The 15,380-nt window shown below is 39.1% G+C and overlaps 1 protein-coding gene across 9 annotated transcripts in view; it reads right to left on the reverse strand.

The window, feature by feature from the left end:
- Positions 1-15,380, reverse strand: part of LOC128583038 (general vesicular transport factor p115-like) — an 86,321-nt gene that overhangs the window by 10,598 nt on the left and 60,343 nt on the right. For 8 of the 9 annotated variants that reach the window (XM_053586864.1, XM_053586863.1, XM_053586861.1 and 5 more), the window contains 10 exons: positions 15,262-15,350; positions 14,375-14,529; positions 12,706-12,917; positions 11,087-11,107; positions 7,233-7,343; positions 6,785-6,903; positions 6,459-6,640; positions 6,063-6,184; positions 2,244-2,382; positions 550-695 (listed from right to left, as the gene is read on the reverse strand). In XM_053586864.1, the coding sequence (XP_053442839.1) occupies positions 550-695; positions 2,244-2,382; positions 6,063-6,184; positions 6,459-6,640; positions 6,785-6,903; positions 7,233-7,343; positions 11,087-11,107; positions 12,706-12,917; positions 14,375-14,529; positions 15,262-15,350 (1,296 nt within the window). The remainder of the gene's footprint in view (positions 1-549; positions 696-2,243; positions 2,383-6,062; positions 6,185-6,458; positions 6,641-6,784; positions 6,904-7,232; positions 7,344-11,086; positions 11,108-12,705; positions 12,918-14,374; positions 14,530-15,261; positions 15,351-15,380) is intronic. The other variant, XM_053586862.1, reaches the window with a different exon arrangement.

The raw sequence follows: 15,380 nt of genomic DNA on the forward strand, positions 1-15,380 counted from the left end.
AACGAAATAAATTTAGTCTAGAAAGACAGGCTAAAGCCAAACAGCACTGCACACATATAAAGCATAACTTATACATCCTTACCAAAAAATTCACATCAGCACTTTAATTTTTATGCCCAATATAAAATTTCAACATCGTATACATAATCTGTAACTTTTCCATATTTATAGCAAGTAATTTATTAAATCTAAGCATTTACCTGTGGTCATATGGAGAAATAGCATAAAAAGATAATTACTGAGCAACTTTTATGTATTAAAAGAGTAGTAAGTTATTTAAATCTCTTTGTTATGAAATATACTATCACTAAAACTTACAGATTAAGAAACAAGTTTAAAGAGGTTAACTAAATTGCTTAAATTTAATTAGCTAGGAAGCATGGAATCTTAGAGAGTCTAACTCTAAAACTCACACTCTAAAAAAAAAATCTTAGTATATGATATTCTGGCTTACGGGATGTACCAAAAAAAGAAACTAAAATTAAAAAAAAAGAAAGAGGCAGAACAATGAAAATTGCTCTTGACCCCTTATTTTAAATATTTACTTACCAAATTTTCAATCAGCTGACTCTGTAAAACTTCTTGATTACTTTTTAATTTTTCTATCTCTTCTGGCAACCTACCAATTTCTTCCGGCTGAATGCCATTCATCTGAGCCCCATCGCTATAAGAACTTTGATGATGACTGTCTTTTCCTATTCACCAAGAATAAAATTTTAAAAGCCAGTATAAAAATTAAGTTTTTCATTATTCAAACTATAAGATTCAAATACAATATTCTAATATACATATAACTTTCTTAATTCAATGACATTGACAGTACTTTTGCAACCACATTTCATCTTTACAGAATAGTGTCATTCACTCAGAGACACAGTCTCACCCTGTTGCTCTTGGCTAGAGCGCTATGACATCATACAAGCTCACAGCAACCTCAAACTCCTGGGTTCAAGAAATAATACTGCCTCAGTCTCCCATGTAGCTGGGACTGCAGGTGCCCACCACAAATCCCAGCTAATTTTTCTATTTTTAGTAGAGACAAGGTCTCACTCTTGCTTAGGCTAGTCTAGAACTCCTTAGCTTAAGCAATCTTCCCGCCTCAGCCTCCCAGAGTGCTAGGATTATAGGTGTGAGCAACCGTGCATGTTCAGAATAGTATATTTATAAAAATAATGAACCAATCATATTTTCAGGTTCTGGGAGGAAAAACAGCATAGTCAAACAGTTGACTAAACTGCATGGTCTGGTAATCTATGACTTAAGAACTATAATAATTTCAATCCAATTCTATCGATGAAGATAAAGTAAAATCCCTTTGTATTTTATTTTATTATTAGTATTTGTTTTTTGAGACAGAATCTCACTATGTTACCCTTGGTAGAGTGCCATAGCATCACAGCTCACAGCAACCTCAAACTCTTGGGCTTAAGAGATTCTCTTGCCTCAGCCTCCCAAGTAGCTGGGACTACAGTACCCATCACAATGGCCGGCTATTTTTGTTGTTGTTGTAGCTGTCGTTGTTTGGCAGGCCTAGGCTGGGTTCCTGGTGTATGTGGCTGGTGCCCTATACAATGAGCAATGGGCGCCGAGCCAAAATCCCTTTTTAATTTTTTTTTTTTGCGTTTTTGCCCAGGGCTGGGCTTGAACCCACCACCTCTGGTATATGGGGCCAGCGCCCCACTCCTTTGAGCCACAGGTGCCGCCCCCAAAATCCCTTTTTAAAAATCTTCACAAGCACTGCATGATGATAGTATTTACAAGCAGCTGAGCTCTTAACCATCTGCCAAGCAGCACTAGAATTTGATATATACATATAAAATTTCATTTAATTCTCAGATGTTATTATTTTCTCCATTTTGCAAAAGAGGAAATTGAAAGATCAGATTGGTTGTTCTCAATGGACTATACGAATCACCAGGGGAGCCTTTATAATTCCTGATGCCTGGACCCAACCCCAGACTAAATCAGAAACAGTATTGGGGGTATTTTTTTAACCAATGAAAAGCATGTCAGGTAAGTCTAATGTGCAGCCAGGGTTGAGAGTCTCTGGGTTAGAGCATTAGGTAGCAAGGAGTTTGGATTTAGTCTCAACTACTCCTAACTATTATGCTATTTTGTTTTAAACTCAGATTTACATGTTTGTCACTGTGACTTAAGTTACAGAAAGATTAGTCCATAAAAGGAACCTAGCTCTTGGGGACAAAATGACCTGGATGCTGACAGAGCCAGCCAGTTGCACTCACCCAGCTGCACTTTGAGCAGATTATACTGATCCCTGTGCTGCTGAATCTGCGCCGCCTGCTGTGTAACTGCCGTCTGGAGCTGCTCATTCTGACATTTCAGGGTAGAGACTTGTTGCCTTAACTCCTCAAGTTGCAGGTCCTGTGAAACAATGTATAATTCAAGTGTTTTACATTCACACTAATTATTGGCACTAAGAAGATGAATAAATTTTAAAAAATCAGAGGTTATTTTGGGTTCGTGTGTTAAAGTACTCAGCACTTCCAGTATCAAGCAGTGATGCATTCCTGGGCACCAACGCAGATTAACAGGGAGCAGAACTGTAGGGTTTCCAGTGAGGCCTACAAACAGACACTAGGGCACAGAATGCAACCTCACCGCAATTATGGGGACAGCAACTAGAACAAAGTCCATTTTATGACCCATCGAACCACTGAAGAAACGTACACCAGACTATTTAAGAAGCTTAGTGTATGTACATGCACAGATGCATCTATGTTATTTCTAAAATTAAAAGATAATCAAGAATATTTAGAAGACTGAAAAGAGAAAGAAGAGCTTTCAACTCTTACCACCGTAATACCATAGTTGGAATTTGATACAGTTCTTTACTTTCATGTAATTTTTTTCTAATCTATGTTTTTCAAACTTGTCACAATTGGTTCATATATAATTTTGTAAACTTTAATTTGCTTGCTATCCTAATTTTCCCATACTGCTGATTTTCACAATCCTAATTTTTTTTTTTTTTTGAGACAGAGTCTCACTATGTCACCCTTGGTAGAGTACTGTGGCATCACAGTTCACAGCAACCTCAAACTCCTGGGCTTAAGCAATTCTCTTGCCTTAGCCTCCCAAGGTCCTTAGGCTGGGACCACAGGCACCTGCCCCAATGCCCGGCTATTTTTTTGTTGCAGTTGTCATTGTTGTTTAGCTGGCCCAGGATAGGTTCAAACCTGCCAGCCCTGCTGTATGTGGCCAGCGCCCTAACCACTGAACACACTGACCTATGGGCACCACGCCCACAATCCTAATTTTAAATGCTCGCTTAATACCTGATCAAGTAGATGCAATATAATTTAAATCCAATGTTTCTGACATGAAGTTGCTTTCCATTTTTCAAAAATATTTATCATACTATTATTATAAATATCTTAGTCCATATAATTGTTCTGAATTTTGGAGAATTTCCTTAGGATAAATTCTCAAATGTCATTCAAAGGATATGAACATTTTATAGCTCTAGATGCTTATAACCTAACACCAAATAGCATTTTAAATGGTGAGTGGGCGGCGCCTGTGGCTCAGTCGGTAAGGCGCCGGCCCCATATACCGAGGGTGGCGGGTTCAAACCCGGCCCCGGCCAAACTGCAACCAAAAAATAGCCGGGCGTTGTGGCGGGCGCCTGCGGTCCCAGCTACTTGGGAGGCTGAGGCAAGAGAATCGCTTAAGCCCAGGAGTTGGAGGTTGCTGTGAGCTGTGTGAGGCCACGGCACTCTACCGAGGGCCATAAAGTGAGACTCTGTCTCTAGAAAAAAAAAAAAAAAAAAAAATGGTGAGAGACTTCAAGTGAAGATTTCTTAAAAGAGTCATTATAGTAATTCTGTCAAATCACTCTTTTTTTCTTCCAAATCAACTGTATTTGTTAGTCCCAAGTGTTATTTTTGGGCCTCCATCATATTCCATGTGTTTACTTTTCCATCGTTCCAAAGATATTACATTTTACCAATTGGAAATGACTTCATGTTTGTACCAAGATACACAAAAGAAATCCTAATAATCATGGGTAGTTTGATGATTCAAATTTTGGTCATTCAAAGATGATTCTAACTTATTGCTTGTTTGTAAACTGAAAAGTTGAGACTGAATGCTAAATATTTAATATTATTTTTTAAAATTACAATCTCAGTAATATAGATTGTAGAAAAGAAATACAAACAAGTAGCTCTCAATTTAGAGAGTTCTACTTATGTTCTTCCCGGCCACGCCTGCCACAAGCTGCACACAGTTAAACAGTGAGGGTGGACGGCTGTGCAGGGCAGGGGACGGGCCTGACCCATTGTATCTTTTATGACATTGGAATTTTAGTGACATCACTTTTCAGATAAAATTGTAGCAATCTGTGGAATTAGAGTATAAACCAGAAGAAAGTAGAGTATGAACCAAGAACATATTTTGAAGGAATGTGACAGAAGGTTTAAGGTGCTCAAAGGAATGCTAGTAATGGAGTTGACTGGTGTCCTGAAAAGAAATAGTAAGTAGTTTCAACTTAACTCACCATTATCTACTCTAACAAATCAGCTCCTTCTACTGTACTGTCCAAATCAGTACCATCTACTCTGTTGTCCAAGACAGAAATCCAGCGGTCATATTTGACCCTTTCTGCAACCACAAACCTGCCTGTGAACACTACAAAGTCCTGCCAGTTTTATTTCCTTTAGTTTCCATATTTCTCACATCTGTCCCCTTTATACCACATAGTATTAGAATCCCAGTAACACACATGTATTTGAATTCTCTTTTACCAATTGCTAAGTGACCCTAGGTGATTTTAAATTCTTCTAAGTCTCAGATTCCTCACCTGTTCTAAACTGAAGATGGTAACTTCTTTGTCAGGGTATTGTGAAAATTAAGAGAGGTAAGAGATTAAAGCGCTTAGTGAACATGTAACACAGCCAACACAAAAGGCCGGCCCTCATCATCATCATTGCTCCCGTAAGTGTCCTAACCTCTTCCCCTAGCACATCTACTACATTAACCTCCCCTTCTTGGGCTTCCCCAAGATTTGCCCCATCTCCATTTCTCTACTATAGCCACAAGAATGTTTTACGTACAAGCCAGTATACTGACTCAAACATACCAAGCTGTTTGTCACTCCCTGCCTCCGTTCGCTCTCTCTCCCTGGACCCAAGCATCTCTTTTTTGTAAGCCCTCACCCTTACCTAGCTAAATCAGCCCCGTCAATGCTGCCACATACCTTTGCTTGTAGACTTTGTAAGTAGTAATTTGTGTGTCACAGTAAACTATTTCTCTCCACATGGAAATGAAGTGGACACCTGTCTGTCTGACTCTGTCTCTGCACACTGCAGCCTGCGCAGCGCTGAGCGCATGGACCCCTGCCCGTCTGACTCTGTCTCTGCACGCTGCGGCCTGCGCAGCGCTGCGCGCACGGACCCCTGCCCGTCTGACTCTGTCTCTGCACGCTGCAGCCTGCGCAGCGCTGCACGCACGGACCCCTGCCCGTCTGACTCTGTCTCTGCACGCTGCAGCCTGCGCAGCGCTGAGCGCACGGACCCCTGCCCGTCTGACTCTGTCTCTGCACGCTGCAGCCTGCGCAGCGCTGCGCGCACGGACCCCTGCCCGTCTGACTCTGTCTCTGCACGCTGCAGCCTGCGCAGCGCTGCGCGCACGGACCCCTGCCCGTCTGACTCTGTCTCTGCACGCTGCAGCCTGCGCAGCGCTGAGCACACGGACCCCTGCCCGTCTGACTCTGTCTCTGCACGCTGCAGCCTGCGCAGCGCTGTGCACACGGACCCCTGCCCGTCTGACTCTGTCTCTGCACGCTGCAGCCTGCGCAGCGCTGCGCACACGGACCCCTGCCCGTCTGACTCTGTCTCTGCACGCTGCAGCCTGCGCAGCGCTGAGCACACGGACAGTGCTGCGCAGTGCCAAGCACTCAAGTCTGCTGAACTAGATGCTCTGAGAAATTATGAGTTTTACTTTCTGTATCCCCTTTTATGTGAAATGCCAAGAAAACTTCCTTCAATGTAGAAAATACCAATCAGCATTAGTGAGAGGGCACACAATCCATTAGGACTCACTTGCTCTCGAATCATATTTTTGTAGTGAGTCACAATGTTGTCATGCTGCTCTAGAGTCTTCTTCACCTCTTCTTCTTTCTGATCTTCTTCACTGGACTTATAAATAGCCTTAGTTATAACACCTGTAAAAGAAAGTTTGAAATTTGTTTTAAGTGTTTTAAATACTATCTTATTTAACACTTACTCAACACATATAACTTAACTCCACAACAGATCAGAAATAATCTTTCTAATCTCACTGAAAGCCAAATGTCCTTGAATGGGCTACAGGTCAAGAGTTAGGAAAAACATCTTCTTTTAGGGTTATCATATAATCTGCATATATCTAGGACATAAATGCAAAATATAATCATAGTTATTTTCTAATGAATATCAAGATAAACCTTCTCATCTTACCTTCAAGTTCTTTTACCAGCTTTGTAAACTCGTGATCAAATATCATGTATTCTGGACTGGGAAAGTTTGGCTGGGGTTTCTGAGACGCTCTGGAATATAACTCATGCTTGCTAATAAATCCTAGTTTCTCTATGAAATTCTCTTTGCCAATCCTCTTCTCTATTAGTTGTTTTAGTTTCTCTCTATTAAGAGATAAGCATATTGAAATGCTTTAAAAACATACAATCATAACAAAACATAAAAGCTTGGTCTACATTATACTTTGGCAGAAGAAGTGTACCACTTATGTCTTGATGACATGAGAGAGTCATCTTCCCCTTACTTACTTCATGCAGCTCTCAAGTGAGTTATCATTGAAGTAAATGGAAATGCCCAACAAAAGGGCACATAAGCCTTGGACCAACTGCTCTTCCTCTCCAAAATTTTCTACAATCTGTCCTGTAAGCTGCAATCTTTGTTAAGGAAGCTAAGGATTCATAATATCAAGAATACTACATTTTATAATTTGATATATATGTCATGTAAGAGTTCCTATAAGAAATACCATATATATTCCAAGCCAGAATGTAACAAACAATGATACACATACACATCCATGGACACACACATACACACACACAGCTTCAGCAAACATCACAACCTCAACGGTTTAAAAAGCCGCAACACAGATACAATGGTGGAGAATCCAAATATTTGGGTGTAGAACTATTTCCACTTAAGAAAAAATTAAAAAGATAAATACTTACACATATGTTTCTAAGACATAAAGGATACAAATGGAACACTGGCTGAATTGTGAAGAAAATGCGTCACTGCAATGGGACAGTTGCTCAGCCAGGTACAAAGCAACATTAATAATCCAACCCTTGTTTGTATTTTGCTTCCCTGTAACAGACAAGGTGACAGAAATCTCTTTCCATTCATTTTCTTTTTTTCAGACTTAAAGTTACCCTAAGATCCCATCCTATTTGCATAAAAAGAATTTTAACATCTTACAAAAATGAGTGCCAGAAATGTAGATTTAGAAAACTGAACACGGGGATCCATTCTTGTGTGCACCACAGGCTGCATATCTCAAAATGATCACAGTGTGGCAATCAAAGTGGCATCTTTATAAGCATAGACTAGGAGCAGTTAAAGCATTGTTAGTATAAAAACATGGTCTCTGAATGAAAAAATTTATGATGTGGAGGTTTAAAAAAAAAATCTATCAACCATAAGACACTTTAAATGTGCCAGGCAAATTTATGATATTTCAATCAATACTTTAAAAATAAGTTCCTGCTGTGAGGACAAAGTCTGCCTCCTTCAAAAAAATCAAGAAAAATACAAAGAAATAATCTCCTGAATCACTCAGTCAAATTCCATGAGAGAACACATTTTCTTTTTTTTTTTTTGTAGAGACAGAGTTTCACTTTACTGCCCTCAGTAGAGTGCCATGGCATCACACGGCTCACAGCAACCTCCAGCTCTTGGGCTTATGTGATTCTCTTGCCTCAGCCTCCCGAGCAGCTGGGACTACAGGCGCCCGCCACAACGCCCGGCTATTCTTTTGTTGCAGTTTGGCCGGGGCTGGGTTTGAACCCGCCACCCTCGGCATATGGGGCCAGCGCCCTGCTCACTGAGCCACAGGCGCCACCCGAGAGAACACATTTTCTTTTCTTTTTTTTTTTTTTTTTTGTGATTTTTTTTTTGGCCGGGGCTGGGTCTGAACCCGCAACCTCTGGCATATGGGACCGGAGCCCTACTCCTTGAGCCACAGGCGCCGCCCCGAGAGAACACATTTTCTAACAAGAAGGTCAAGCATGCTACACACTCAGTGACAACACACTACCCAATGAGAAATCAACACACAGAGTCAAGGGGAAAAGACTGGAACCAACCAAGTGTCCCAGCCACTTCCTGCACTGCCACCTGGTTCATCAAGAAAATCAGCATGTCCAGCAAGACCAGCTCCCTACATTTTAAAACCACACATTTACATCTCCTATGTAGGTCATCTCTCCGTCTGTAAGACTGACACTGCTCATATTTATATTACCATAACCTACATTTTTTTCTTAAAGAAAAACAAAATTTGTTGGAAAAAAAAAGAAGATCAATAGAGTCATGTACCACTTTGGGGCAAATTTTATAAAATATCTAAAATATATTTATTTAAAGATCTGGGCAAGGAATGGATTTAAAGTAATCACCACTGTTTTGAAAAATTCTACCACCTAGACTGGTCTAATTTCACAAACCTTGATTTCAGTATCTTGGCCTTTTTATAATTTATTTTCAGGTGATTTAATATTGAATTAAATAAATTTCAGCTGGATTTCTTCAAAGGATTTGCCAACTAAGCATTAATGACTCTAGTTTTACATGACATATGTGTTATTTTTACTTTTTCCTTGCTTCTGTGTCATTACTGTGCCCACAGTATACCTTCACGCTGCCTATATAAATGCAAAAGTTAAAAAATACAGTTATTCTCAAGTGACTATGCGCCATACAGAACTTACAACTACTCAAGATACAAGTGCATGTTTTATCTATGGGCTATATATGAAATTCACTATTGCTTAGACCAGTGGTTCTCAACCTTCCTAATGCCACAGCCCTTTACTACAGTTCCCACAAGTTGAGAACCGCTGGCTTAGACATTTGCAGGTACCAAATATACCTACAGTGCTCATATAAAAGCATCCTGTCAAATCACTGCTGATGTCTGAGTAAACAGCAACAGAATCAGATTTAAATCTGAATCGCCTGGAAGGATGCCCTTTGACACGGGAGCAAAGTTAAATATAGCCAGTGAGGAAACAGAATGGAGCAATTCATTTATGTAGCAACGAAAAAAGATAAAGTACTCAGGAACGATCCCAATCAAAATGGCATGATATTAGAACAAGAAAAATTTTAAAACACTCCTAAAGAGCACAAAATAGACAGAAACCAATGTAAAGACACTGTGTTCCTAGACAGGAAGACCTGACATCATGAAGATGTTGACTGTTAGTTAATTTATAAAACTAATGAGATTCAAATGAAAATATTAAAAGATTTCTTTTCTTCTAGAAATTAATATGATTCTTAAAACATATTATAAAAAAGTGAGAATAACTGGGAATACTGTACCAAAAAAAAAAATAGTCATGAGGGATCATGAACAGGTAGGAATCAAGGGATAGAACAGAAGGTTCAGAAATGGACCTATATACAAATGAGAATTTAGTACATGAAAAAAAGGTAGCATATAACCCTCAGTGGGCTACAGATGGACTTAAAAAACGTTGGGACAAGTAGATAGCTGCCTACAAAAAGATCAGTGGATCCATACCGCATACAGCTCATTCAAGGAAAATGGAACATCATGCACAAAAATAAATCAGAAAGTCTAAGATGAAAATATGAGTAAATTTCTCAAAATCTTTAAGTGGGAAGGCATTCCTAAATATGACTTAAAATACAGAAGCCATAAAAAAAAGTCTAAGAAAAAAAATCCAAAACAAAACATCAAGGTCAAAAGACAAAGGACACACCCTATTAAATTATTAACATTTATATTTGCATAATACTTTCTCAAACATAAAAGATTCTGATGATTAAGGTGATAAATAATTGTGAGTTATTAACACATGTTAGATCGTGTTCATACACAAAGTTATAATCCTAACAGACTTCAGTCATTACCACCTACACTGTTCAACTGGAATATGTGCCCAAGCATGAATATTAAGATATGCTCGTTTTTTGGTGAAACACACAAACCAAACCAAACCAAACACAAATAACACTCTTCCACTCACTAACCCTCATACAGGACTATAGTTATGTGGGTACATACTAGTTGTAGCATATGAATTATATCCAGAATAATACCTAATATTTTATTTAAAAATCTTTAAAATTACAAAATTATACTTGCTATGTACATTTAAAAATAGTCTAATTAATATAAAAGTCATCAGTCTTTCATATACTGATGAACTGAAGACAAAAAAAAAATTTTTTTTTGAGACAGAGTTTCACTATGTCACCCTCAGTAGAGTGCTGTGAAATCACAGCTCACAGCAACTTCAAACTCTTAGGCTGAAGCGATTCTCTTGCCTCAGCCTCCCAAGTACCTGGGACTATAGGCACCTGCCATAACACCTGGCTATTTTTGTTGTTGTTGTCGTCGTCATTGTTGTTTAGCAGGCCGGGTCAGGTTCAAACCTGCCAGCCCTGGTGTGTGGGCCAATGCCCTAACCACTGAGCATACAGGCTCCAAGCCTAAAGACAAAAATTCTTAACCCTAAATTTTACTTCCTGTAACATGGTTTAAGGAGAAATAGAGAAAGCAAGCTTGGGGGGAAAAAACAGAAAAAACCAAAACCAAGTTATTCCATAAAGTGCAAGCATCCCCAGAGAGAGCACAAAGTATATAGCCTCAGATTCTCAGTCCCGGAGTTCCTGGTAACACCACGGCGGTATCCCAGGGAGAAGAACCAGAGAGCCACTTATGATAGAGATAAACTTGCTGACACGTGTGAGTAGAATATAACTTCAAACAAGCAGTTAAACAAAACCATCAGCAAAACCCAAGACAGAGAAAAAGCCTTCATATAAGAGGAAAATGCCTAAGCTAAATCGATACATACCCGTCTGTCGATCTTATCACCCTGCAAATTATACATTAAAAATTATTCATAAATATTACTACTTTAGACAAATGTAAATAAAAAAAAAAATCTCTCAATATTTTTTCACAGTCCCTTATCTATAAACCCAATAATTTGAGACTATCTAGTTCTAATCACTTATTATGTAAAATTGACAGATATGAGGATAAAGAATTTTATAGCACTATAATTATTAATACTTAAAAGTAAGGAAGACACCATCTCCATTAGCATTTCTTACTATGCATTCATTGTAATAATAATGTTATGGAAAAATACGTGCTGATGCTGGTCAAACAGTTGGTTTGGCTTTTAAAAAAGCTAAGCTACTTTCTTTTTTTTTTTTGTAGAGACAGAGTTCCACTGTACCGCCCTCGGGTAGAGTGCCGTGGCGTCACACGGCTCACAGCAACCTCCAGCTCTTGGGCTTACGCGATTCTCTTGCCTCAGCCTCCCGAGCAGCTGGGACTATAGGTGCCCGCCACAACGCCCGGCTAAGCTAAGCTACTTTCAATAGACAGCAACATGAGAAGGAATGGAATAGTATTACATAAGTATATTAATACTTAAAATACTAATGCTAGTATATTAATAAGTATTAACACGTGAAAATTTTAAGGTAGTTTTTTTAACCACTAAAACACAAAATAAGTTTTCAACTGAAGTAGACCAATTTTAAACAACATTCTGCCACCTTTCCACTATAGTTAATTTTTAAGCTTTCACTTATAACTTCTACTAATGGGCACTAATGTTTTCTTAAAAGCTCCAAATAAGAAAGAAAAATTCAACGAGGGTGACAAAGTTAAAAACTAAGGTAGGACACAATACATTATTGTTTAGAGTGGGTAGGACAAATTCTACTGCTAGAGTAGTGGTTAGAGAAATTTTATTTTTTTTGGAATAGCCATTTTAGACTTATCTACTATTTACTCTCCCTGAGTGATTCTGAATGTTGATGACATTGTGGCTTTGCAAAATTGTTCAACAGCAAGGCAAATCATGTTAGTAATTACGAAGTGCCTAGCATTTACATGTCAATAAAGCTTCATTGTTTTCATTAAGAGTCCAAAGGAGTGATAATATTTTTAGTAACCTTTTCTCACACCCTCTTAGGTAAATTACATGCCTCAGGGACTTGTGGATTTGAGAACTCACAAAGGACAAGGGGGTATACTGTGTAACTTTACACACAATGGACTCCTATTCCCATTTTCTTTCTGGATGATCAATTGCTCTGAGAAGAGAAAGGGAGATGCACAGTTCTGAACCTCTCTATTCCATTCCCTCTTGTAAACTAACCTGAATTTCATTATTGAGAAAATGACATGCAAGAACGCTGTGGATGAATCTAAAAAGAAACCCCCAAAATAGCTGTCAGCTCACAATATGTTTCCCTCCTGATACAGATTCCAATAGGAATATTTATCACTTTCTATTCACTAAACTGTTTCAGGTTACAATGAACCAATGAGCAGACAAGTCTGCTCTCTTTTTCATCAGCATCTTCTAAGGGCACCCTGGAATCCCTGTATCACTAGCATCAAAATGTACAGCTAGAACTTCTTCCCCTAGAGAAGTTTCACGCAATACCATACCTGTGAAAGGATGTTGGTGCACTGCTGTAGTAAAGAGACTGGAGGGTTGCCAACACTTGTAGCAAGTTGAACCCTGAGCAACTGTTCTTTCTGGGTAGCATTTTCTTGCAAAGCATGGGCGAGGGCCACAGCAGCACACCAGTTTGAAAGTGAATCAGTAGAAAACAAACCTCCACACAGTAATTGACCAGCTGAGACTGAATTACCTGTTGCTACAAAGATGGACCACAGATGATAAAAACACATTAAATTTTGACTATGTGGGAATAAAACAAATTTTTATAAATTGCTTTCTATACATACAAAAATAATTATTTTCAAAACAAAAACGATTAAGGGTGGCGCCTGTGGCTCAGTCGGTAAGGCGCCGGCCCCATATACCGAGGGTGGCAGGTTCAAGCCCGGCCCCGGCCAAACTGCAACCAAAAAATGGCCGGGCGTTGTGGCGGGTGCCTGTAGTCCCAGCTACCCAGGAGGCTGAGGCAGGAGAATCGCTTAAGCCCAGGAGCTGGAGGTTGCTGTGAGCTATGTGAGGCCACGGCACTCTACCAAGGGCCATAAAGTGAGACTCTGTCTCTACAAAAAAAAACAAAAATGATTAAGGGGATTGGGATGCTCTCACTGAATGGCACGGGGGGGGGGGGGGTGTTTGGACACCTTTTGTGTGTAGGACAGAACCACAAAAGGGACTCTACCTAACAAAATCAAGTATCTTGACCTGGTTGCTTGTACCTCTGCATTAAAATAAATTTACTTAAAAAACAAAAACAAAAATGGTAAGAGAAAGGTACCTTGGAAGAAAAGTAGCAGAACAAAGAAACAGAAGTTATCTCTTTATCTGCAATGTTCTGAAGAGAAGTGTTTTAGATTTTGGATTTTCACATTTGGAATGCTCAACCTGTGTAGAACACTTCAGGCAGCATACCGATGATGGTAATACCTTAATTAAAAGCATTTCTAAAACAAATAGAGGGAACTGCCACATTTTAACAATTCCACTATATCCAAGTCTAATTTTCAGATTTATGGTAAATCATTTGTCACAGTTATAAACTTTTTACCAAAAAAAAATTTTGGTAAAACAGATTTAAATTTTGACAAAAAAGGGAGGGGGATATAAAATTAAAAGGAGCTCTCCTGACGTTTCCAATTGTTGAAGTTAACAAAGGTAAATATTTCAATAATTTAAGTAAAATGAAATATTTAAAGAATTCACAGAAAGAGCAATAACTCCACCCTATACTGGAACAATAGACCAAAATGTTCAGTGTGATTAAGTGGTAATATCTGTCTTTACAGTGATAATTATAATTACAGTAGCTTCTGTTTATTGGCATCTATTATATGCCGGGTACGTAAGTGCTTAATGTATGTAATTTAATTGCATGAATCCTCGCAGTATTCATAATGGGGTACTATCCCCATGTATAGATGAGTATTATCTCCCCCATAACTTGAGAAGGCTCAAGTTAAACAAGAGAAGCAGAAATTCTACAATGCAAACTGCGGTCTGACTCCAAAGCTTGTTCTCTAAACTTATTTGTAATCCTTGGACCTCAGTTTTTTTTTCTAAATGTACAAAGTATTTTAGGCTAACTCACAGAAAGATTCATTTAAAAGCTCAAAAGACATTTACTTTCTAACACGGAAAGTGAACAGAATCATTTACCATCAATGGTGGAAGGCAGAAGTGTCGACACGATTTCTCCTTGCCCCTTCTGGTTTTTATATAAGAAACACTGGAAACAGTAGAGCACAGCACAGCGCAGGACAAATGGCTGCCTCTCATTAACCATGGACATGAGCAGCAGTACAATAGCTGGTCTGTTGCATTTAAAAAGAAAAGAATAAAATGAAACACTGCAACCCATGTACACAAACCAACAGCGAGTCATTTTTGTTGGTAGAAGAATCACGACCCGAACACCAGCAAGTTAAGTATTTCCATTTCACAGAAAACTGTGGCTGAGAAGTGAAGTAACTTGTCTGCTTAAGGCACACAACTAGGATGTGGAAGAGGTGATGTCTGAACCTAAACATCTGAGTTCCAAAGATACACGCTTTTCCAAACATCAGTATTTGGCAGGCACAGTGGCTCATGCCTGCAATCCTGGCACGGAGGGAGGTCAAAGTGGGAGGAATGCTTTATTTAGCCCAGTAGGTCAAGACCAGTCTAAGCAATATAGCAAGACCACCTCTACAAAAAATGTAAAAATTTGCTGGTGCAGTGGTGCATGCCAATTGTCCCAGCAACTTGGGAGAGTGAGGCAGGAGGATAGCTTGAGGTAGGAATCTGAGGTTGCCAGGAGCTATGATGACACCACTGCATTCTAGGCCAGGCAACAGAGGGAGACCTTGCCTCAAAATAAACAAAACAAAAAAACCCACCAAAAACCAAAAAACAAAACCCAGTATTTATCTTATCGGATAATTCCTAGCTTCAAAACATATAATTGAACTTCATTAAATATAGTAAGATGTGTACTTGAGCTATATTAACAACCCAAAATAAGTTTTTACTTCCTCAGAGGAATCTCAGTTACTCCCTCTTCCTACCTTGGTGGGTTTGAAGGTGCATTTACTGATGCAAAGTAGTCTTGGTTTACTTGGCAGCCGCGAATAACTTCTGATACAGTATTTATGGTCTGTTAAGAAGAGAAAAAAAAGAACATTAG

Source organism: Nycticebus coucang, chromosome 4 (assembly GCF_027406575.1).
Source record: "Nycticebus coucang isolate mNycCou1 chromosome 4, mNycCou1.pri, whole genome shotgun sequence".
Taxonomy (NCBI): Eukaryota; Metazoa; Chordata; class Mammalia; order Primates; family Lorisidae; genus Nycticebus; species Nycticebus coucang.